The 25,183-nt window shown below is 44.0% G+C and overlaps 1 protein-coding gene across 1 annotated transcript in view; it reads left to right on the top strand.

The window, feature by feature from the left end:
- The window catches only part of Gfpt2 (glutamine-fructose-6-phosphate transaminase 2), a 119,203-nt gene that overhangs the window by 91,740 nt on the left and 2,280 nt on the right, over positions 1 to 25,183 (top strand). Inside the window, exons 7-18 of the mRNA XM_028781899.1 lie at positions 3,030 to 3,091; positions 6,506 to 6,585; positions 7,063 to 7,180; positions 12,864 to 13,027; positions 13,384 to 13,479; positions 13,591 to 13,688; positions 13,988 to 14,108; positions 16,420 to 16,577; positions 16,806 to 16,920; positions 19,445 to 19,572; positions 22,469 to 22,636; positions 24,834 to 24,995. Coding sequence (XP_028637732.1) covers positions 3,030 to 3,091; positions 6,506 to 6,585; positions 7,063 to 7,180; positions 12,864 to 13,027; positions 13,384 to 13,479; positions 13,591 to 13,688; positions 13,988 to 14,108; positions 16,420 to 16,577; positions 16,806 to 16,920; positions 19,445 to 19,572; positions 22,469 to 22,636; positions 24,834 to 24,995 — 1,470 coding nt within the window. The remainder of the gene's footprint in view (positions 1 to 3,029; positions 3,092 to 6,505; positions 6,586 to 7,062; positions 7,181 to 12,863; positions 13,028 to 13,383; positions 13,480 to 13,590; positions 13,689 to 13,987; positions 14,109 to 16,419; positions 16,578 to 16,805; positions 16,921 to 19,444; positions 19,573 to 22,468; positions 22,637 to 24,833; positions 24,996 to 25,183) is intronic.

Raw genomic sequence — 25,183 nt, forward strand, 5'->3', positions numbered from 1 at the left:
AGGAATTCATTCACGGAGTGCACAAGAATAGATTTCTGAGTTGTGCTAAGGGTGCACAGAGACAGCTGTGGGACAAGAAGAAGACTGTGATTTTATGATAGAGGGGATCAGAGCACAGGGAAGTGTTGAAGGGAGTGGCCCAGGACAGTCAGCAAGAGAAACTAGTGATACATCAAACAGCTAGATCCAAGAACAGCTACTCTCAAAGAGGAATAGACACAGGGGCTGGGGTTTGGGGTAGGGTCATCCAGCAGAACAGACATGGGGATTTAGAGGCTTGTCTGAGGAGGAGACTTCTTTGAGGATGCAGAGCAGGCAGGGCCTGCATGAGATGGGAGGCAGGGAAGAGGCGTCCAGATATCTCAGGGCCTATCCCCAAGGAACCATGCCATCCAAGGCCACGGCAGTCTAGAGATAGTGTTCAAGACCCAGAATCTGGAACACATTGGGTCAGAGACTGCTGTGTGTTATGCTATGGTTTTAGATATGCCAGCCTCCAGTGAACATTTTTAGAGTGAATCTACTGCCAAAACCCTTTGACCTATGCCATCCTCTTGAGGGCAGGAGGAGTCCATAATTTAGAGGACCTATTTCTAAATCATAGCATCTTCTACAGTGTCATACCTTGGTATGGAATACTAAGTACCAATTTCAGCATGGAATTGGTTCCAAGATCCTCATTAGATACCCAAGTCAACTTTTATATAAAATGTCATAGTATTTATTTGTATGTAATGTGTGCCCACCCCCATGTGTGTATTAAATCATCTCTAGATCGCTTATATTACAGAGTACAATGCAACCATGTAAATGGTTGTTATACTACATTGAATACTCTAGGGACCAGTGACCAGTCTGTGCATGCTCACTGTCTTAGTTAGAGTTTTACTGCTATGAACAGACACCATGACCAAGGCAACTCTTATAAGGACAACATTTAATTGGGGCTGGCTTACAGGTTTGGAGGTTCAGTCCATTATCATCAAGGTTGGAACATGGCAGTATTCAGGCTGGCATGGTGCAGGAGGAGCTGAGAGTTCTACATCTTCATCTGAAGGCTGCTAACAGAATACTCACTTCCAGGAAGCTAGGATAAGGGTCTTAAAGCCACAGTGACACACCTACTCCAACAAGACCACACCTACTCCAACAGGGCCACATCCTCTAATAGTGCCGCTCCCTGGGCTGAGCTGCTCCCTGGGCTGAGCCGCTCCCTGGGCTGAGCATATGCAAACATTCAAATTCACTCTGGATGTTCCACTATAGGATAGATGTGCAGCCCACACCAGTAACAAGGGAACAAGTTTTCAGAACTTTTTTTTTTCCCTTTTCTTTCTGATACTGGAAATCAAATCCAGAATCTCACACTTGCTCAGCAAGGTCTCCATCTGTGAGCCACACCCATATCTGCATCCATAAGTATGGAGGGTCAGTTGTACATAATGTACAGTTTCCTGAATTTATAAAGTACAGTAAACAGATGAGGTATTACAACACAGTATTTTCATCTTCAGTGTTTGTTTTTGTTTTGTTTTGTTGCAATCCTAAGGATTGAACCCAGGGCCTAGCATTCTGTTACTGAGCTATAACCCCTGCACGCTGTAATTTTGAATTTTAGAAATTTCTTCTCCATAATGGCACCTTTAGACTTTTTTATTTTTTTTCTTACCCAAGGCAATATGGAACTACTTTTGACAGAGAATAGGAAATATATTTCCACTCTATCCTTCATTGCTATTTTAAATTTAACTAAGCAAGGATAATGTCATGACATTCAAGATCTACCTAAAGTCCCTTCTTCTTAGACAGCTTGAAAACCCATTGAGACCCTGGGAGATTAGCCCTAGAACTCACTAGTTTTGTGGCTTAGTCCATAAATTGGATGCATCACCCTAGAGGCACAGACCCTGAATTCCACCCAGAATTTCAACGTCTGAGAGCTTCACGTGGAAATTCAGGTGCATAACTTCTACACAATTGAGATCTTCTGAGGCCATGGCAAATTAGTTAGGTTGGTCAAATATGGGGGATAATTTTGTATGAAGAATTTAAAGACACCTGGGGAGCTGGAGAGAAGAGTGGTTAAGAGTACTTACTGATCTTACAGAGGACCCAGGTTCAATTTCCAGCACCCATGTTGGGGCTCACAATTGCCTGTTACTCCAGTTCCAAAGGATCTGTCGCCCTCTTAAGGTCTCTATGGACACTGTACACACATAGTGCACATAAAGTCATGTAGGCAAATACACATGCACATCTCAGAAAAGGAATTTGCAGTCCTGAATGAGGAAAGCTACAGTCTAGTTCTAGCTTTGCACAAATAGCAAGGGTAGGCACAGGTACAGGGGGCAAATAGCAGTCACAGCCATAGAAATGATAAGAGAATTAACAATATGATAAGAGAATCAAAACTTACGTAATCAACTTCTCCTGGATGATCTAAAGGCCAGGCACCATTCTAAGCTCTTACAGTGCTTTAGACTTGAACCTCAAAGTCATACAGATAGAACTGCTGTCCCTTCAGTCACAAATGAGGAAAACAAGGCTTGAAAGTTGCTGAAATGATTGCCCAACTAAAGGAAGGGATAGAGCCAGAACTGAATCCCAATTTGAGCTATGCTGATCAATCCCTTTGACCTCCCAGCTGCTCCCTGCACAGGTCCCTTTCGGAGGCTCAGTCCAGGGTATCTCTGGCCCTGGTTCTCACTCTGTGGTTCTAGTTGCACCACTTCACCCCGGGCATCTCTAACAGGAGTTCCTTGGGAGCCTGGACAAGCCACTGTGGCTTATAGTGTTCATAGTGAAATTCATAAGGGCTGGACCTAAGCACTTGAGCACGATGCCATCTGTTTGGCTTCCCCTCTGACCACAGTCATCTTCCATAAACTGCCCAAGCACTCAGCTCCTTAGACAACCCATATCTGCCGTGAAGAGAGGCTGGAATGACCCGCCTGGGCCAGTGGTCTGCAGTGGCTCAGCTAGTCAGGGTAAGTCACAGTCCTTCAAGACCTTTGTTGCTGTGTTTTCAGGAAGGAGCCTTTGCACTGGTTTTCAAGAGCATCCACTACCCGGGAGAAGCTGTTGCCACAAGGTAAGGCTCTGGAGAAGCCCAACTCTGAAGGCTTTGGTGCCCTGTGGTTACTGATTTTATGCTAAAGGCACAAAGGAACCATTCAGAATATACATGTGGCCCCAAGAGACCTAGGCTGAGTGAATGAGGTTGTCCCTTGACAACTGTCACTATTATCTACCCAGAAAGTCAGATGAATTGGTCATAATCTCTCCATCCCCAGGACTGGGTTTAATTTGACATTTGAAATGTAATTTCATAAAATCATAGAATAGAATTATAAAATACCAGTTGGTCTCTATCAAATCTAGAAGCTCCCTTTAAAATCTCGTAATGTGATATTACGGTTTAAAATGAATGTGCTCTGAGGAAGCAATAACGTTTGATTATTCTAAATTGGCTGTAACGGATAGTTGGAGCACCCAGGCCAACCCTTGGGACATCTCAGGAGGCTTCTGTGTCTTAAAGGAGAATATTGTCTGAACACTAAGATCTGGGAGCCACTTTCCCAGAAACCCAGATAGCTTTAAATTCTATTATTAACGCTTAAACTGTCATTATTCAGGGGCAATTTGAGCTAGTTCCTCCTCACTGGACCCAGGACAAGGTCTCTGATTAGTTTTAGACAAAACAAAGTGTTATACAAAATAGTCAAGGCACTTCAAAGCACCTTTTTCTCAATCCTTCTGAACTTTGTCCCCTATCTGGAGAATGAGAAGGATATAAGTCAGTCAGTGATACAAGGAAGCAGACCTGTCATTCTTAAAAAAAAGTAGAGGCCTGCTGAGTCAGGCAGCCACACCAAATGCCTGTGTGGGGGCTGGATACAGACTAATAAACAGGTGGCTTGTAAGTACATAGGTCTATCTTAGGAAGAAATTGGTTAGAGCAAAATATTAGCCCACTGGGTTGAAGTCAAATGCCTGAGATAGCCCCTCGTGGTCTTTATAAAAGCGTTTTCTTCTCATTAGTTAGTTGAACTTATTGGAGGAGAAAAGCACCATTAGTGTTAGCTACAGAAACCCCATCTCCACCTCCAGATAGTGTCAAGTGTGATGTCTAAGGTTTCTGTTTTCAGTTGTCAAACAAGGTCCAAAAATACTCAGTGGAAAATTCCAGAAACAGACAATTCATAAGTTTAAGCTAACTTATTGTTACTGTGTACTGTTATAATTTTTTTCTTATGCTGTTAGTCTCTTAAACTGTCATAAGCGTGAATGCATATGAAGACCTTGTGTGTGTTGGGTTCACTATTTGCAGTTTCAGGCTTACACTGGAGGCTTAGTGTGTGTGTGTGTGTGTGTGTGTGTGTTTGTCTGTGGTATTTGAGCCATTGTGTGCGTAAAGGTACGTGTGTGGGGAGTAGGTATTTTCTCTGTGTATGAGTGTTCTGCTTGCATGTATGTATGTGCACCACGTGTGTGCCTGCTATCCACAGAGGTCAGAAGTAGGAATCAGATCTCTTAGAACTGGAGTTATGGATAGCCATAGGGGTACTGGGAACTAAACTCAGGTCCTATGCAAGATCAGTAAGTTCTGTGAACCACTGAGCCATCACGCCAATCCCTTCACCTTAGTTTTGAGACAAGTTGTCATTGAATCTGAAGCTTTCCCCATTCAGCTAGGCTATAGACTGTTTGGCCAATGAATTCTGAGGTGCCACAGTCTTCCTGCCTCTCCTTCTCCCCCACCCCCTACTGGGGTTACAGGCATACACGATACCTGTTGTGTAAAGCTTTTAAAACTGGTTTTGGGGATCTTGTCTCAGGTCTTCATGGCACTTGGACAGTTGAGCCATCTCCCTAGCACTCAGTTGGAGGTGGTAAGATTATAGCCTTCATGGACGGAGGGCAGTAAAGAACTACTGTCCTGGGATGTTACATACCTGGGTTCTAAGATACAGAGATCTAAATAGTGTGAATTATAAAAGTATCGATCTGCTTGTTGTTTGATGTAAGTGCTATATACTCTAGAAGATAGAACATTGAATTGCATTTGAAAGTAAGATGCCATTAAAGTCATGACATAATACTCCCAACACGATTACCAAAAGCAACAGTAACCGGGGAAGTGCTTGACTGAAGACTCTATGTCAAGATACTCAGAGTGCAGGTGCTGGTGAGAGAAGGGCACAAAGGAAGGAGGCCTTTGTCACTTCTGTCATTCCCTGAAGACTGTTGTTGGTAAAATCACTGTTCCCTTTATGATGAAACCCACTTTTGTACAGGTCAAAGATTCTAAGTTTCCCTTAGTGGGGTATCACTCAGGCCAACGTAAGATCCTACTTGTTGTAGCCCACAAAATAGACTACAGTCTTCCCTTGATATCTCTGGAGTTCTCAAACTAAACCCCATCCAGATACAAAAAGGATGCTCAGGTTCCTTGTGTAAAATAGCATAGTGTGATATTTGAGTATGACTTCTATATATTCTTCCATCATCTCCAGATTGCTTTTGATACCTAATATAATGGAAATATCCTGTAAATAAATAGTTGTCATATTCCTTAGGGAATGACAGGTAAAAGTCTGTACAGATTGAATACAAATGCAGTTTCTTACATGTGTGTGGGCATGTGCGGGTGCATGTGTGTACATGTGTGTGTATGTTATTCCTAGGCATTGAACCTCACATCTTGCACACACAAGGCAAACACTATGCAACTGAGCTGTATCCTAAGTCTTGTTTTATTTTGTTTTACTTATTTGTGTTGAGACATGATCTTGCTGAGTTACTCTGGCTGACCCTGAATTTGGTCTGTAATTCAGATAGGAACATGCAGTCTTTTTTCCTCAGCCTCCCGAGCTTATAGGCCTGTGGGTTATAGGCCTGTGCCACAAGCTTGGCTCTTAGGACTGTTTTCTATCTGTGTTTTTGATCGCTGGTTGAATCTGTAAATGTCAACTGTATACATAAAACTCAGCTACTCTGCCTCATGGAAGCAAAGTGCTGAGTTCTGCAAAGGGAGGCACAAAACAGAGTTCCCCAGGCAACTTCAGGGTAGCAAACACTCCTGATCTGGGGGTTCACAGTAAGTGAAGGCTATGGTATGGAAACCTAGTGTGCCCCTGTTTGCACTAGGTCTTTCCCTGATGGTAAATATCCAGCTCCTGAGACCTACCCACGTGGGTTTGCTGCTTGTGAGGATTTAGAGAACCATTAGCTCAGAGTCCCCATAATAGTGGGGGAAAGCATGTTACGAGGCTGATTGGTCAGGTAGTTAGTTGGATGACAACAGGTAAGTGAGCTAACATCTGCATGCCAGCCTATTGGTCCCTGCTCCAAACCCAAAGGAAGTGGTCTCAAGGTCAAGATGTCTCTTCTGTGTGACCTAAACACACTCTTTTACTCCAGGGAAAAGACTAGATTTGCAGGGTACATCTGGCCCAGGTTCTCAAAGGTGCGGTCCCCTGATTTCTTCTCCTTCTTCCTGCAGGAGAGGCAGCCCCCTGCTCATCGGGGTACGAAGCAAATACAAACTCTCCACAGAGCAGATCCCCGTCTTATATCGGACATGTGAGTTTCCTAGGACATCAACAGCTGAAGGGTAGCTGTCCCCTTGCAGCCCACTCTGCCTGGAGGCAGACACACCATCACCACCCACAACACTCTGTCTTGAACCCAGCTGCCTCGTGGCTCCAGATTTCAATGGCCATGCAATGGAGACTCAACTCCATCTTTTAAATAAAAGCATCTCATGGATATTCTGAGACCTGCACAGAAATAGAGGGTAGCAGGCAGCTGGAGAGCATGGCATCCGTGCTCTGATTTGAGTTCCTTGGGTTTGTTTTCGTTTGCATTGCTTGCCCACTTTAGACATTTAAATGCTCTCTCAGCTCAGCTGAGCTATTTGGGGAGCTTTTGCGTGATTTGGCTGGCACAGCCATAGCTAAAAATTGCAGATCGCTCCCACACAATATTCAAAAGAGGAAAATGGGTTCCTTGCCACGTGTTATGCAAATAGGGCAGCCTACCCATTCTTTTGTTTACTAGGCAATATTGAGAATGTGAAGAATATCTGTAAGACAAGGATGAAGAGACTGGACAGCTCCACCTGCCTGCACGCTGTGGGCGACAAAGCTGTGGAATTCTTCTTTGCTTCTGATGCAAGGTAGCTACACTGTTTTCCTGGGAGTAGAGAAACTGTCTATGGTCTGAGTGTGTGTGTCTGTGTGTGTGTGTCTGTGTGTGTGTGTCTGTGTGTGTGTGTCTGTGTGTGTGTGTCTGTGTGTGTGTCTGTGTGTCTATGTGTGTCTGTATGTGTCTATGTGTCTGTGTCTGTGTGTCTGTGTGTCTGTGTCTGTGTGTCTGCAGTCAGAGCATAAATGTAGAACACAGGACAACTTGCAGGAGTTGGTTTTCTCCTTCTACCATGTGAGTCCCAGGGTTTGAACTTAGGTTGTCAGGCTTGGTGGCAAGCACCACTGAGCCATCTTGCCAGCCTAAAGTACATACATTTTAGAGACATGCAGGCACAGGGAATAATTCAGGTAGGGAAAGAAAGGGGAACAGGGAAGGGGGAGTGAGGGAAAACTAGAGAACTACTGTTGGAAACAGAATTTGTAACCTGAGAGTGGTATCTGGGCATTATAATTTGCTGAAGTTTTTATTTCAAAGAGATGCTGGAAACCACTGGGCTCTTACCATATACTCAGTGACACATGAAAGGTGTTTCTGAAACTAGAAAAGGTATGAAAGTCTGAAGGAAGATGGAATGGTGATCGCAGGCAATATAATTATACACTTTTAAAGCCAACTGACATGCTGTGAGAACTAATGCTGGCAGCTTCCCAGAGAATAAAGATGTGGGATTCTTACAATACAGCAGTCATCAACACACAGTCAGTTGCCCAGGCAGAGAACACACCTACCTTATTCCTTCTAGAAGCTTCTCAGATGACTAAGCACTTAGGCCCTTAGCTAATATTTGATGAACAAAACAAAACAACAACAACGACAACAAAAGCAAGACTATTCACCACAGCAGTAGCAACTATACTTTAATAAAAGTCTCTCAGAATAAATTCAGTACAAATAGACCCTAATCAGAAGACTACACATGATTATAACAAGATACAAGAAGAGATTTGAATAAAGATTCTAAATGCTTTGATAGAAAAACTTAATTTTTTTTTTTTTTTGGTTTTTCAAGACAGGGTTTCTCTGTGTAGCTCTGGCTGTCCTGGAACTCACTCTGTAGACCAGGCTAGCCTCGAACTCTCAAACTCAGAAATCCGCCTGCCTCTGCCTCCCAAGTGCTGGGATTAAAGGTGTGCGCCACCATCGCCAGGCGAAAAACTTAATATTAAAAAAAAAAAGCTATTGGAATAAAGTGATTTCATTTTGAACAGTCTCCTCACATTGTAGCTCAAGTTGGTCTCAAACTCACAGCAATCCTCCGGCCTCAACCCCTCAAATGATTACAGACATGAGCTACCATGACCAGCTTTGGAATTTAGTTTTCACATTAGCAGTTAGGAATTGTTTTTATGGGGCACAAGAGATGGCTCAGTGGTTAAGAGCACTGACTTCTCTTCTAGAGATCTTGAATTCAATTCCCAGCAACCACATGGTGGCTCACAACTGTCTGAAATGAGATCCAATACCCTCTTATGGTGTGTCTCACATACATAAAATAAATAAATAAATCCAAGAAGAGGAGAAGGAGGACGAGGACAAGGACGAGGAGGAGGACAAGGAGGAGAAGAAGAATACCAGCACAGGTAGACAGTTCACTGAGTTCGAGGCCAGCCTAGTCTACAGAGCAAGTTCCAGGACAGTCAGGACTAACCTGTCTCAGAAAACAAAACAAAATCTTTATTGTCCCCCAATTAATCTATGTATATAATGCTGTGGTTGAAATCCTTTTGTTTTTATAGATTTTTGGAACTTAAAATAATGATTCTAAGGCTGGGCTCGTGGCTCAGTTGATAAAGTGTTTGCTTTGCAAGTGTAAGGACCTGAGTTTGACCTTCTAGAACCCCCATAAAAAGGTGACTTTGGTGGCATACTCCTAGTGCTGGGGAGGCAGAGACAGACACATCCTATGGGCTCACTACTTAGCCTAACTAGCTTACTTGCAGAGTCCCACACCAATTTGAAACCCTGTCTCAAAAATAAACAAAACAAAACCAATAAGAAAGCAAAACAAAACAAAACAAAAACAAAAGCAAAAAACAAAAACAAAAACAAAAACCAAGGAGGGGGCTGGGAAGATGGCTCAGTGAAAAAAAGCCCTTGCTGGGAGAACCTGTACTCAAGATAAACAAAGCCAGCTGTGGCTGTTTGCATACCTGTAACCCCAGCAGGGTGAGGGGTGGAGGCAGGAGGATCACTGGGGCTTGCTGGCTACTGGCCTAGCTCCAGGTTCTGTGAGAGACCCAGTCAGACCGACAGAGCAAGACACCCAAACCTCATACATGCATGGGAATGTGCACTTGAACACACAAATGTACATACAACTTATACACATATACAAAAGGTAGGTGGAACCAAGGCAGTCTTCTGCTTGCTCTCTCTCTCTCTCTCTCTCTCTCTCTCTCTCTCTCTCTCTCTCTCTCTCTCTCAATTCTTTTAATCCAGGAGTTCTTACTCTTTAGTGACTAAGCATTCAAATATATGAGCCTATATAAGCAAGCAAGCCAACTGTCTGCATATATTTCTTTTGCTGTAAGAAAAAAGGAGAGCCAGACTTTCCCAGACAGCCAACAGTGTAAATAACAAATAATGACACAGAGGGTTATCTGTAGTTTAAAGCTTTTGCTAGGTCAACTAACTTAACCAGAGTAGCCAACAGCACCCAGATAGTTAAATGTGCTAACTCCCAGCTAGCTCATCTGACTTAACCAGACTATCTACCCACTGGCTCATCACACGTCTAGCTTTATACCCCTCTGCGCCCCCCCCCCCCGTGGCCTGTTTCTGTTCCCTCCCATGTCCTCTTGATTCTCCTGTTTCTGCTCTCTCTGCCAGAATTTCCGCCTGCTACTTCCTGCTCAAGTTATTGGCCATCAGCTTTTTATTATAAGCAGTCAGCAGTGAGACAACCTCTGATACAATTCTAGACTGCCTTAAGGCAGGTGAGGAAGGACGAATATTTACAAAATGGATAATCCAGTGATTAGCCATAGAAATGACAAAAAAAAAAAAAAATCCCGCCAGCTCAGCTCTCTGCTGGTACAGAATTAAGTAATGAAAATACAGAGACACACATTCACATAATATTTAAAAAAAAAAAAGGTTATCCCAATGAAAATGCCTCAGACTAAACAATGTATAAAGAATAGAAGTTTGTTTAGCTTACGGTTCTAAAGATGGAGAAGCCCAAGGCCATGCCACTGGCATCTGGTGAAGGTGTCACAAGACAGAGTTCATTTTTATAACAACACCTCTTCCGTGATAACTTCTGAATCCATGAATGGTCCCATCATCTGATCAACCCCACCTCCAAATAATGTCACTACTTGAATTTTGGGTACATTGGTACACACAGAAGACAAAAAACCTCCACAGACATGAAGACAAATGTAGATCCCTTGGGGCAAGAGCAGCATGTTCTATTACAGACCCAGTACCCTGCTCCATCCTGGGTAAAAGTACAGTAGCCAGCTCCTGTTTTACAGAGGAGGAACTGGGGCAGAGTTCAGAGAGGTTATTTAAGTATTCTTGGGGCCCAGGACTAATAAAAGATAAAGGTGAGCTGGATCCTGGTCCTAATGGCTGTTAATAGGTTACTATTCGTTTTGTAGGGTAAAATAATGATTGCCTTTAAACACATAAATAATCACACACGCATCTAGCGTTACTGGAGGGCAATGTCACAAGGTCAGCAGTCTTTAAGACCTGATTACAAGATGGTCTTACTTTTTCTTTCTATTCTCTTTATTTCCCACTCTCTAAGCAAGGGTGTGTATTCTTACCATCCTTTGGAGTGACCGGCTTCCCATTCCTTCAGATTTTTTCCTCTAGGATCTTCTCAAAGCCATAGAACCAAAGCCTCTTGTTAACTTTGCAGCATAAGTAGCATAAGTCTGTGTTTTTCTCCAAAGGTTTGTGTGTGTGTGAGAGAGAAAGGGGGGGCTGGGTTATTTATCTAATGAGTTTCCCACTCTTTTGGACTTTGCTTGCATTGCACATCCTGGCTTCCTAGGTGTTGCTTAACATCATATACACTAGCATTTGCAAGTGTTCTAGTTTCATTCTATGGCTGTGACAAATACAGTGACTAAAAGCAACTTAAGGGAGAAAAAGTTTATTTTATTTTATACTTCCAGGTCACCACCCATCAATGAAGGAAGTCAGGGCAGGAATTCAATCAGGAGCTTCAAGCATAAACCATGGAGAAATGCTGCTTAGCTTACAGGCTCACTTGATGACTCGGGATTAGCTACTTAGACAGCCCAGGACTACCTGCCCAGGGTTTGGTGCTGCTCACAGTGGGATGAGCCTCCTCCATCAATTAATAGTTGTGATGGCACTCCTAGACACACCCACAGCCAATCTGATCTGGGCAATCCCTCAGTGAGGTCTCCCTCCCTTCTCAGGTGACTCTAGGCTGTACCAAGTTTAGAATTAAAGCCCACTAGCACAGCAAGTATCTAGAAGCTAGATTTTACCCAGGTTTGGTTTTTTGCTAAGACTACATAGGTGGCATGTCCTTCTGTCAGAAAGCTCACACTATTCACCATTTCTCCTTTGTGTTTAGTCCAAGGTTCAAGTCTTACCAGCCTTATTCATGACTGTGAAGATTCTCTCAGCTTTCATCTCTTGGTTTCAAGAGCCGTTTATGATCCTTGATTAGAGCTAGTCATAATTAGGAATTCATAAAATGATTGTTCTATCATTTGTTCTTTATTAGCTAGATTCTATTCTATAAACAGAAGCTTGTCTTTATAAACTATATGGTTTTAAAAGCCAAGTGTTGAGTGGGTGAGATGGCTCAGCGGGTACAGGCCCTTGCAGCCAAGATGATCCTCAGATTCACACGATGGAAGGGGAGAGCTGACTCCTGTAAGTTACCCTCTGACCTCCACACACATGCTGTAGCATGCCCCTCCTGACCCCCATGCACACGGGCACTTGATTAAATATAAACCTTAAAAAGTTCAAAGCAAGTACTCATTTCCTTCTCTTTATAATCAGGACAGTCTGTTTTCCCAACCCTATCCAAAGGTGAGATGGATTTTGTGACTTATTTGAAGAGACCCCTTATAAAAGAGTCATCCATGAGATTGCCTGGGGGAAATTTGAACACAGTAGCTATTTGAGGATTGAAAGATGAATTAAGTTTGAAGGGAATGTTGGTATTCTACTAAGTTAAAATTTAGTCCTTAAGGTTTTAGAGATATTAAATAAAAATGTCTGCTGAATAGATGGTGTGTTTTCACACATTCTATAAGATCAAGGCTAGACTTTAAAATGACTGTGGGAGGAAAAAGGTATGGAGGAGATCATCAGGAAGACTCACCTGTCAATCTTTTTACTGTAATGTCATTGTCATGCCTAAAATGATAAAGATCCCATACTTGAGAAAGAGCAAGTCATTGATGCCTTATAACTTTTTTCAAGTTAATTTTTATTTATATGAGTACACTGTAGCTGTCTTCAGACACACCAGAAGAAGGCATTGGGTCCCATTACAGATGGTTACGAGCCACCATGTGGTTGCTGGGAATTGAACTCAGGACCTCTGGAAGAGCAGTCAGTGCTCTTAACCGCTGAGCCGTCTCTCCAGTCCACCTTGTAACTTTGAAGAGTGGAACATGACTTTTGATGTCTTTTTTTCTTCTTTCCAGTGCCATCATAGAACACACCAACCGGGTTATCTTCTTAGAAGATGATGATATTGCTGCAGTGGCTGATGGGAAACTCTCTATTCACCGAGTCAAGCGCTCAGCTAGTGACGACCCCTCCCGAGCCATCCAGACCTTACAGATGGAACTGCAGCAAATAATGAAAGGCAGGTGACCTCCAAGAGTCCCTGTGGAATTGTCTTGAAGAGTAGGTGATCTCTGGGACCAGAGATGAAGGAGACCCTGATGCCCGAAAGCTGCAGGGTTTAATGTGTAAATTGGAGATTGTCATTGTGTCTGACCAACTTTCATCTGACTCGTTTCCATAGCACCAGACAGGAAAACAACTGCAGACACTCTTTAAAACTTTTGGGGGGGGGAAATACATGGGTACTATTAGCACTGTGGCATGGTGACATCTTGGCAAAAAGTTACAAAGTTTCACCAGGCATTTCGTGGTTCAGTTAAGCTCTGAAAATATCCAAATTAAAGGTACTTATCTTGTTGATGTTTCCCTGACCAGGTAACTTCAGTGCATTTATGCAGAAGGAGATCTTTGAACAGCCTGAGTCCGTTTTTAATACCATGAGAGGTCGGGTGAATTTTGAGACCAACACAGGTAATCACCAAACCCAGTAAGAAGCCCTTGTCTGTGCCCTCCTCCACTGAATGCAGTCAAATGTATTATGTCATACATATTAACATTAATACCCTACCTCGTGTCCTGCAGTGCTCCTTGGTGGATTGAAGGACCATTTGAAGGAGATTCGACGATGCCGAAGGCTCATTGTGATTGGCTGTGGAACCAGCTACCATGCCGCTGTGGCTGTAAGTGTAATACCCCAGAACTTGGGTAGTCCTGGGAAATGAAGGACAGTTAAGATGAAAATGCTGGTCATGATGGTGCCATGCACTGGCCTCTGAACTTGAACACAACCTTGTTCTCATTCCCATGAGCCAGCTTGAGAAGTGTATTGAGCCCTTTCTCCTAGCAAGATGGCCCGTTGAAGTCCCCACACTACCAGGACAGCAAAGCACTGTGTCACAAACTGTCTTTAGAAGCCTAGGTGCCCTGTGTCCCTATAATGCCTACCACTAACTTCAGTCTCCATTCTATTTGGCTTCAGACACGGCAAGTCTTAGAGGAACTGACCGAGCTCCCTGTGATGGTTGAACTTGCCAGTGATTTTCTGGACAGGAACACACCTGTGTTCAGGGATGATGTTTGCTTTTTCATAAGTCAGTCAGGTAAGGGAGATGGACAGCATGACCAGGTTTTCATTGGCTCATCTCCAAACCTTCTTTTCTGTATACCACCGTCTCTCTTCTTCCAGTGAGTCCTCGGTGCATCAGCTATGTGCCACACATGGTCTCGTGCACTGGGTCACTTAAACCCCCCCAAAGCATCAGTTACTGGCAATACTGTATGATGTTGTGTGACTTTCCCTGGGGAAATGTGAACAAACATGTTTTCACCCCACATAGGTAACCAATGACAGACCAAAGAAAAGATTCCACCCAAGGCTGGCTTAATGAGCTCACGAGGTTACTGAGTTTACTCACAGAAGCACAGACGACTTAAAGGAGCCACCTAGCCCTCCTCAGCGTGGCTGATGCTGCATACGTGGAGTTACCTCCATGCCTTAGGAGAAGCTGGTGTGGTCTTAGAGTCCCTGCCCTTTGGCTTCCCCTGCCATTCTAACCCTCCTAGCGCTTCCAAAAGCACTCACCTACGTGCTCCTAAATGTTTTCTGTACTTCATTTAGAGGGGAAAAGAATCTCAATTCTACTGCTGGGTTGAGAGTCACATCTTTATAGTCAGTGGGTGATGGGCTGTGTCCAAGCCCTATAGGCCAGCTATGTGCAGTGCCCACACTGTCCAGCAGGGGGAAGCATACAGAGACGTGGTTCTGGTCGAGGGAGGAGTACTTTCCCTTTGCTGAGTGAGCCTTTCCTCGGTGCCATCCTCACAGCAGTTAAAGGTGTGCTCCACCTAAGCCATATCCATGGAGTCGCCCCTAGAGATTTCAGAAGGATTTTGAAATGTTTCAATTTTGCTGAATTCCAAAGCTCTATAAAAGCAGGAATATTCATGTAATGAATCATCTACCCTTAGAAATTACCAACCAAATTAACCTTGGGTCATCCATGTGTGCAATTCACCTGTCTCCGCCTCTGGATCATATGGAAGCTGATGTCAACATCGTGTCATCTATCTCCACAGATAATTCAGAGTGTGAGACAAAGATGACAAAGCATAAACCCGTGATGTCATGCTCACAACTGAAAAATTGCATACAAGTCTCATACCATAGGGAGTATTTTAATACGGCTTCATTATGAATGTTTAATACCATTAACATTTGACAAGAGGCTGAGGAAAAACTAGTACAGACACATTCACCCTCCCACTGAATAGACAGCCTTTGGATTGACCTTCCCCTCAGGGTCTAAATGTAGTTCATGAATGGGTAGGGAAAGCAAAATGAAATCTGAAGACAGCGTAGTGGCAGTCTGTTGGTCTCTGTACAGACATAATCTGGTTTTTGTTGTCTTATTTAAGATGATGGGTTTATTTTATATATGTGAGTACACTGTTGCTGTCTTCAGACATGCCAGGAGAGGGCATAGGATCCCATTACAGATGGTTGTGAGCTACCATGTGGTTGCTGGGAATTGAACTCAGGACCTCTGGAAGAGCAGTCAGTGCTTTTAACTGCTGAGCCATCTCCCTATCTGGGTTTTCAAGTGAGATTTAAATAAACAAGCTACAAAAGTCAGAGATAGAGGCTGACGCAGGTAGTACCATTTTTTCTCCTTTTCTGCATGCCTCTCTAACTGATGCAGACTTAGAGTCACCCAGAAGTCTAAAGAGAAAAGGGCAAAGGAGCATTAGACCATCTGGAAGCACTTGGTGACAACAGTTTTGGGGACAGGTCAGGAACTAAGGTGAGCGCAACCAAGAGCTTTGGTCACAGGGATGGAACAATCAGGACTGGAAAGTCACCAGATTTCATGTTATATTCGGCCTCATATTGCTTTGAGTGTCTTTAACATTGACAAATGGAGAGTTGCTGCTGGCTTGTGCATAAACCCGTTGATGTGACCTAATTAGAAAAACTATTTGAGTCCACACTGGGAGACTGCGAGAAATATTTCCTTCAAACAGGTTCTATTTGAGAAGCACCAAGTGGGCAGTCTTGTTTTTCAGTGTTTAAACCTCAGCAAATTGTACCCAGGCAGCTCCACAGCCTGGATGGGGATACGTTTGCGTTTCTCTGAACTCCTCAGTCTAAAGGGAAATGAGCCCCCAGCCCCTCCCCCCACGGAGTTGACATGAGGATTCAAGGATAAGAAAGTGCTTGCTCTATAAATAGTAATGAGATTCAGACTAAGAAACAAAGGAAAGATGTTGAGCCTGGGTTTTCTTTTCCAAAGGTTGGCTGGGGTTTGAATTACCAAGTGGGATGCGTAGGAGTGCATGAGGAGGAAGGGAGTAGGGGAGAAGAGGGTGCTTGCTGGCCTAACAGCAGCACTTACAGCATCCCCCGTGTTGCAGGTGAGACTGCAGACACGCTCCTGGCACTGCGATACTGTAAGGATCGCGGTGCACTGACCGTGGGCATCACCAACACTGTGGGCAGCTCAATCTCACGGGAGACCGACTGTGGCGTCCACATCAATGCAGGGCCCGAGATTGGAGTGGCCAGCACCAAGGTACGAGTTGTGTTCTCCAGGGAGAACCTGGGTGTTGACATGAAGATATATGGGTACCCTTGCAATTACACCTGGCTCTTCTCCACCTCCTCCACTTCCTCTCCTCATCCCTTCACTTTGTCATTACATCTTTTTCCTGTCTTTTTTTCACGTTGTTGTTTAGCTCTCCTATCTCTTTAAACACCTTGAGACAGCTGTCTAAAGTCCCCCTTCCCCTTTCGTCCTCAGGCTTACACCAGCCAGTTCATCTCTCTGGTGATGTTTGGTTTGATGATGTCTGAAGATCGAATTTCTCTACAGAACAGGAGGCAAGAGATCATCCGTGGTCTCAGATCTTTACCCGGTGAGTCCCAGAATGCGGCTTTCTTTATTTCCAAATCCATTGAGCTCCTCTGGGCCATTCTCTTCCTTTCCTCTATGTAAAGGATGCTGTTAGTTACTCTCTCTTTCCAGACCTTTCTACTCATTGGTAAATCCTACTCCACAACCCCCCTCCAAACCTTTCCAGCAAATCTTTCTAGGCCAAGATTTAAAGCCTCAGCATCTGACCTCATCTGGCTTCCTCCTTTCCCTACTGCCTCAGCGCCTATGTAGCAAGCTGATCTGACTTCAGTGGCGGATGTTTACCTTTAAATGAACAAAGTTAGCCAGGCTCTTCAAAGGAAACAAACAACAGGGCTTGTTGCCAATAATAAAGGTCAACTTTCTAATCATCATTTAGAATTTAGAAAGCTTGTTACTAACTTAACCAATTCCAAAGATGAAGTGGTTGGGTTGTTTTTTTTTTTTTTTTCTAAGAAGTTAGCGATTTTAAAGAGGTGATTTTTGTAACTAAATGTGTCCATTTTAGATTTGTCTAGCTTTGGGCCTTTGCAAGATGTCATCAAATTGAGTGAAAGAGCCATTTAAGTGCAAATCAGGTTGAAGAAGAGAAACTTCATCTATGTTTCAGATTCCATACTTGCAGCTCCCGGTTTCAAGAAACTATTGCTTCTTGTCTGATGCAGAGTCTAAGAACATTCCCAACTCTTTAAAGACATTTTAAACCTTTCCCTTTTCCAAATATAAATCTTTGAAAGGCTTGGTTACATATTAAAATAAGAATGACAAAAATCACAATAGGTTAAATGCAGAAAAAGATATGGTGTCAACTCTTTTACTAAAAAGTCAGATTCTAAAATACATAAATACATAAAATACATAAAATACATAAAGATTTTGGGCTGATAAGACCAGTCAATAAGTAATGACTCTTGCTTCCCAGTCTGAACCCCCAGTTTGGTCCCCCAAACCCATGTGCTATAAGAACTGATTCCTATAAGTTGTTCTCCAACCATCACACACTTGACATTGCACACGTGCATGCACTCACACATACAAATAATAAAATAGTTTTTCTTAATTTCCTTTTTTTCCCTCTCCCAACCCCTGTTGTTTTATTCGAGACAAGGTTTCTTTGTGTAACAGCCCTGGCTGTCCTGGTACTGACTTTGTAGACCAGACTAGCCTCAAACTCACAGAGAACCACTTACCTCTGCTTCCCTCGTGCTGGGATATAATAAAAAAAATTTTTTTAAAGATGTTCAGCAATACTGAAAGGACCAGAATCAGCACAAAACACTCCAAGACCAAGTTCTCAGCGCAAAGGAGATTTATTTGTCCCAGAAGGACAAAGGGCAGGGGATAAGAGACAAAGACAGGAGATACAGGATGAGGGAGAAGGGGAGAGGAAAAAGGAAAAAGGAAGAAGGGAAAGGGATATTTGCCCTGAGGGACAAACGACTGCCTCTGGATGGAAAAGAGACAGACCTGACCTATAGGCAAAAGGCAGTCTATAAAGGGAAAATGGGAACCCCCCATGTTAGGATGAGTAGGTTTCTTTTGATGGGGCATGTGAATTAGGGTAGCCAAAGGGGACTTTTGATTGCTGGACTTCATTCAATACTTTGGTAGCTGGGTAGGTGTCAGCCTCAGGGAGGAATTGGCCACATAAGGGAATGGAGAGGAATGGGAAGAAGGGCAAGGACTGCCAGAGCCATGTTTGCTATACTTAGGCCCGAAGAGCTATTCAAATACCAACCTTCTTGCGTTTTTATTTTTTTCAGAAATATATCATAAGTTTATTATTATTTTTGCAATGAACAAATCAACACTTGAAAAGAAGTTTTTAATTAGTGGGTTTTTTTGTTTTGTTTTTGTTTTTTTTGAGATAGGGTCTTACTATGTAGCTCTGGTTGTCTGGCTGTTCTGGAACTCCCTAGATAGACCAGGCTGGCCTTGAACTTAGAGATCCGCCTATCTCTGCCTCTTCTGTGCCAGGATTAAAGGCATATGCTGCCATGCCTGGCTGATGAGTGTTATTTTCAAATCCAATAAACATTGAGAGCTATAACTCACAAGAACATAGGCTCTTGAGGATGACAAAAATTTGTAAGAGTGTAAGGGAGTCCTGGGACCAGGTAGTTTGATCACAATGGGTGACTCACACTGACTTCGCCTTGGGACCCAGCCCAGGGCAAGGAACTGAGGAGTTCATTTGGAATTTCAGTCCTGTGTCTTCTCAGGGGGTGATTTCATCTCGCTGGTTCTGGGTTTATTTCCTGTAACATGGAGCTGGAAATGAGAGCTTGTAGCCTATCTTATAGATGTTCACAAGCATACTCACACAAACAGGAACTGCTAAGCTGACGAGTCCCTGGACAGTATCCCAAATGATGACAGACCTAAGTTTGAAGCCTGTCTAAATGATTCCTGGGAGCAGTCTTGTGAGCAGCCTAAGTTTCTAAACCTCATTACAGCTGGTGATATGCCTTCTGAATATTTGGAAGTCAGAATGACTCGATTCTGTCCCTTGTCTCTTTGCTTAGAGCTGATCAAGGAAGTATTATCCCTGGATGAGAAGATCCATGACTTGGCCCTGGAGCTCTACACGCAAAGGTCACTCCTAGTGATGGGACGGGGATATAACTATGCCACATGCCTGGAAGGTGCCTTGGTGAGTCCCTGTCTGCCCAGTCTCTACTGCAGCTGACTGCACAGTCTCTTAGGGCAACAGGCAGGCTTAGGAGATACCGAAAAAAGCCAGTGGGAAGGAGGACAGGGTATAGAGAACATTGGAAGGTAAGGGTTTGCAAACCCTCTGGGCTCGTCATGAACCTGAGTTGGGTGTTGGCTCTTACTCTGGGGTCACAAAAATGGGTAAAGGAGATATCTGTCCCCAGGGAGTTCTCTGCCCACTGGGGAGAAGGGAACAAGGCATTATTGGGTGAAGCTTCTTGAAGTGCCTGGCATATGACAATTTACTTGTTTTTAAAAAAAAGTCTGGTATGTGCTTTATAATCCCAGCACTGGGCAGGTAGAGACAAGAGCATCTCTGGGGCTCACTGGTCAGCCAGTTTGGTTTATTTGTGGAGCACCAGGTCCCAGTGAAAGACCATGTCTCAAAAGTGGATGGTTCTTGGGGAATAATACCAAGGCATGTGTGCGCATGTACACACACACACACACACACACACACACACACACACACACACGGACATGCTCAGACACCTATACACACAGATTGCATAAGGGAACCGAGCCAAATTCACATCCACTACCACAAGCAACCTACGGGGAAAGGTTTTTGGTAGTTAAAATTTGCAAGATCTCTATAGATCTTCCTTGTGACCCTCACACTTTCAAGGGGAGCAGAGCTTGTATTCCCAGAGCAATAAGCAAATATTCTTTTAATTGATGACTACTCATTTTGTTCCCTGACAATATATTCCCAGTGTGAGAGAAAGCTGAGGCAAGGTGCTGGAAGTGTAAGGCTGGCACAGCTGAGTCTAGGCTGGCACACTTCTCAACATTAGCTTGCTGTTTATAGATCAGAATGCTCATGTGGGGCAAAAGAGAGCCCATATTCCAGTCGAGACAGCCCTGGGAACCATAACAGGAGTACCAAGCATCTTGGCCCCTCTCGTTATCATACCCAGTCAAGAAATGAGCAAGAGACATTCAGGGAATATTACAGGTGGTTGTAGCTGGGAGTAAACTGACCACTCAGTGCCAACTTTCAACATACGCATCTTACGCATGTTAATTCTTCCCTTGTGTCACGGGCTCATTGTAAAAGCTATGAATCAAGGATATTGATGAACCCCAGATGCAGGGAATCACATACAGATCAAGGTGTCTGGGAATCGATATGGTGTTTCCCTGTTGTCTCTGACCGTGCCACTCTCCCAGAGCCCTTTGTTCAGAGATCTAGAGGCTTTTCCAGACATCTTTTTGTATTTTTATGGAGGCTTCCTTACATAGGTTTAATTGATTTAGTCATTGGCCTCTGAGGATGAACCTAGCCTTGAGCCCGAGTCTGCTATGCAAGGATGGGTAAAGTTGAAAAGCCCAACCCTCTATACCTGCTTGGCTCTAGATAGTACAGACCTAACCTGTAGCTATCATTATCAAGGAAAGACACCTTTCACTGTGAACATTGTAAGATTAGGGACTATATGCTAAAAAAAAAATAAGTGGGACAGAGACTAAACCTATGAGCCAGTTACTTTCCTCCTTGCCAAGACAAAATTCCTGATAAAAGCAACTTGAGGAAGGAAGGAGTTGTTTTGGCTCACAGTATGAGGGTGCAGTCCACCACAGTAGAGAAGGCACGAGGTAGCTGGTCACATTGTCCACAATCAGGGAGCATGGAGAGATGGATGCTGGTATTCAGCTTACTTCCTGCTTTTTATTCTGTTCAGGACACCAGCCCGTGGAACAACCTTACTCATACTTAGGGCAGGTCTCCTTTGTTAACCCAACCTAAAAATTGTCTGACACACATGCCCAGGAGGTTTTTTTTTTTTCTGGAATTTTAAATTCCACCAGGTTGACTATAAAGATCACCACTGGTACATTTTACATCAGTCAATCCCTGTACTGTGAACTCAGCTCACTAGCAAGAGTCTGACTCCTGCTTAAGGAACAGAGTGCCAGGCGTACAGGGGCACAGAAGAGGCACAGACTGGGCAGGGTGAACTTTCAGCCTTTTGATAGTTCTGTTCTCTGGCTTTGGGGGTTAGCTTCGGCGGCAGAGCATTGCTGATGAAAGATGCACATTCAACTGTGTCTCCAAGTTGGTCTTTGAGGAAAGAAAGGCATGTTTAGGGCTGCTGCTGGCACAAGTCAATGGCCCCTGTGTGGTCACTTGGAGGCCAGCACTCCAGCTGTCTGTGGTTTGCAAGGAGGAGCCTCATTCCTCATGGGGTTTGCCTGACCCAAATAACTAACTAGCTCTAGACACGTGGAGGGATATTTTCTTAAACGTTCTCATGAGTGCAATGATGAAGACTTCATGGTGAATGAGCGAAAGTGTGTGTACCTGAACGAGGGAAAAAAAAAAAGCAAATAATAGCCCTCAGTGTGGGAATTTACTAGATAGGTCAAACTAAGCAACTGTTTTAGATGTGATTAAGAATCTAAAATTGGGAGGATAGTTAACCAGCTAATTGAATAAGGGCATATCTAAGCAGAATACAATGCCACCATTATCTGTAGTAACCGGGAAGACCACGTGGCTTGCCAAGGGGTTGGAGGTGGGGGTGAAGGCAAACTAGACTGGGTGGATGGCTGTGCCTGAACTTAAGAGAGGTGTCACTGTTGTGCCTGGGGGCTGCAAGGTTACTATCTGGGCTTTGTTCATGCTCTGGTCAGCAGCCCATTTTCTCTCCTGGCCCGAAGCATCCCTTGCTGCTGTTGACCCATCTATATATGGTTCTGTCTGCCTTGAGATCTTCAGCTCTTACCCTCTAGAGTACCTCCCTCTCCCAGTTTCCCTCTGTCCCTCTGACTTCTCTGTTGTGGCACCCATGCCCCCAGTGTGACACTGATCCCAACTTGTGTCTTCCTAGAAAATTAAAGAGATAACCTACATGCATTCAGAAGGTATTCTGGCCGGAGAGCTGAAGCACGGGCCCCTTGCTCTCGTCGACAAGCAGATGCCAGTCATCATGGTCATCATGAAGGACCCTTGCTTTGCCAAATGCCAGAATGCCCTGCAGCAGGTCACCGCCCGCCAGGTGAGGGCTCTCCAAGGGACTGATGTCCCTGCTGTCCTGTTCCGTACCACACGTGCCCATCTCAGCCAATGCCACCATCCCTGGCTGTTGTCTGAGGAGGTGACCACACTCTGTCCTGTCCCCTTTTGTTCACATTTATCTTTTAATGTAGAGGAGGGGCAGCTATGTGTCAGGCAGATGTGTGGAGATCAGAGGACAACTTGAAGGAGTGAGTTCTCTCCTCTTATCATGTGGGTTCTGGGGCTGGAATTCAGGTCTTCAGGCTTGTTGGCCAAGATATATCCACGAAGGCATCTCAATTGGCCTATTGTGCCCTTTTGAATACAATGCAAATCTGACAGAGAACTAGTGAGCCTGAGATCATATCCTCCAGCTCCTTAGTGAGGGCCAGTGACCAGTCTCTCTCTGAGCTGTCTTGGATCCTAGGGCTGGAGACAAAGGAGGTGCTTCTAAGACAGAATCTATTTTTTTTTTTTTTTTGGTTTTTCGAGACTGGGTTTCTCTGTGTAGCACTTGCTGTCCTGGAACTCACTCTGTAGACCAGTCTGGCCTTAGAAATCCACCTGCCTCTGCCTCCCAAGTGCTAGGATTAAAGGCGTGCGCCACCACTGCCCAGCCTAAGGCAGCATCTTAGGGGAGGAGTTTTCTCTCAAGGTTGCTGTAATGTAATTTTAATGCTAACTTTGCAGGGTTAAGTCAGTCTTCAGAGAGTAAGTACACAGTTCTTCATAAGACTGGCTCCCATCCGAACCCACACATGAGGAACTAATGGGCACCCAAGCCTCAGACTGATTGCAAATTCGGATGTTTCCAAAACCCCTCATGTTCAGTAACTCTCTGGAACAGTGCATAGAACTTAGGAAAGTGTAGTGTTTACTATTAAAGTATTATTGGAGTGGATTCAAATTAGAGCCTGCTCCAGGGGAGAGAGCCATAGTGTGAAGGTCCAAGATGTCCTTATAGTGAGTGCCCTTCCAGGTTCATTGATGCCTGTCACCAGAGAGCCCCCTTGAGCTCTGTCAAGATTTTCCTTGTTATGAAGACATGATGACTAAATCATGGACCATGTGATAGGACTTGCTCTGTAGCCCTGCTTCTGTTTTTAGTGACTCAAAGCTTCAACTCTCTAATCACAGTTTATCTTTTGAGCATAGTCCGTCCCCATCCTGAGACTGAGTTATCTTGTTAGCAATAAACTCAAGTAGAGTCCAAGGGGTCCAATGTGTGGACAATGACACTTCTAGTTGCTCAGAGTCTGAAGGTAGATTGGATCCCTCCCAGGAGCTAACCAGCCAGACGGATTATTCTCTGGCCTCATGGAGATAGGAGGGCAGAGACCACTTAGATTCATGAAATCACAGGTAGATGAATTCCAGTAAGGTGCTTAAGCCAGCTACTGCCACATAGATCTCAGCAAGTGCTTAGAGAGCTAGTACAAAGACACCTGGCTCTTTCTACGTAGCCAAGGCTGGCTTGAACTTGCTATGTAGACCAGGCTTGCTTGGCTCTGCCCTCCCAAACTTTCCTAGCTACTTCTCAGTTGTTAAAACCTTGATGAAAGCAATTTAAGAAAGGATATAGCCCATCATGGAAGCAGGAGTTTGAGGAAGCAGCCAGTCAAACTGCATTTTCTGGTCCTCAGTTTACCCTCTCCTTTCTTTGCAGTCCAGGTCCCAAGGCAAGGAAATGGTGCTACCCACTTTCAGAATGTATTCTCCCATCTCAACTGACATAATCTAGATAATCCCATGCAGATGTGCTTATAGCCCTGTCTCCTAGGGGATTCTAGATCTGGTCAAGTTGACAGTCAGTGTTAACATCATATAAAACTTATCACTTTTCTCTCACTCATGTTATATTGACCCTGTGGCATTTATCCAAAATTCACCTTTTTTCTTGATTCCGTTTTCATTGCTGGATTATGAAGGGCTAGGGGGAGATCAGGACAAGGCATCTGTGACGCTAGTCAACAAATGGATGCTGAATGATGGTGCAAGGTGCACTGACCAGGAGAGGGGAAGAAATACACCAAGAAGTACAACTGTCCTCTGCACGTGACATACACATGACCTAACTGACAATGTCACTACTATAGCATTACTGACTCCAGAAAATTCCAGAAACTATAGTCGGTGCAGGAAAGGGTTTGCTTCTTTGAGAAACATGGTATTTTATGATTCCTGTCTCTCTGCTTTAGGGTCGCCCAATCATTCTATGTTCCAAGGATGACACGGAGAGTTCCAAGTTTGCATATAAAACCATTGAACTCCCCCACACGGTGGACTGTCTCCAGGGTATCCTGAGCGTAATCCCACTCCAGCTTCTGTCCTTCCACCTGGCTGTGCTCCGAGGTTATGACGTAAGTCCAAAGTTTTCATAAACACAGCAAAGAGTTCAAACAGAAAGCTAAAGGTTCTTTCTTACCAATGCATTTTTTTTAAATTAAATTTGTACATAGTTATGGGCACAGGGTACCATTTCAAATATACAGATAAGTCGCTGTGCCATTTGTAATGGACAAGTTGCTTTTTTTTGTTTTTTGGGGTT

This window comes from Grammomys surdaster, unplaced genomic scaffold (assembly GCF_004785775.1).
Source record: "Grammomys surdaster isolate TR1022 unplaced genomic scaffold, NIH_TR_1.0 577, whole genome shotgun sequence".
NCBI lineage: Eukaryota > Metazoa > Chordata > Mammalia > Rodentia > Muridae > Grammomys > Grammomys surdaster.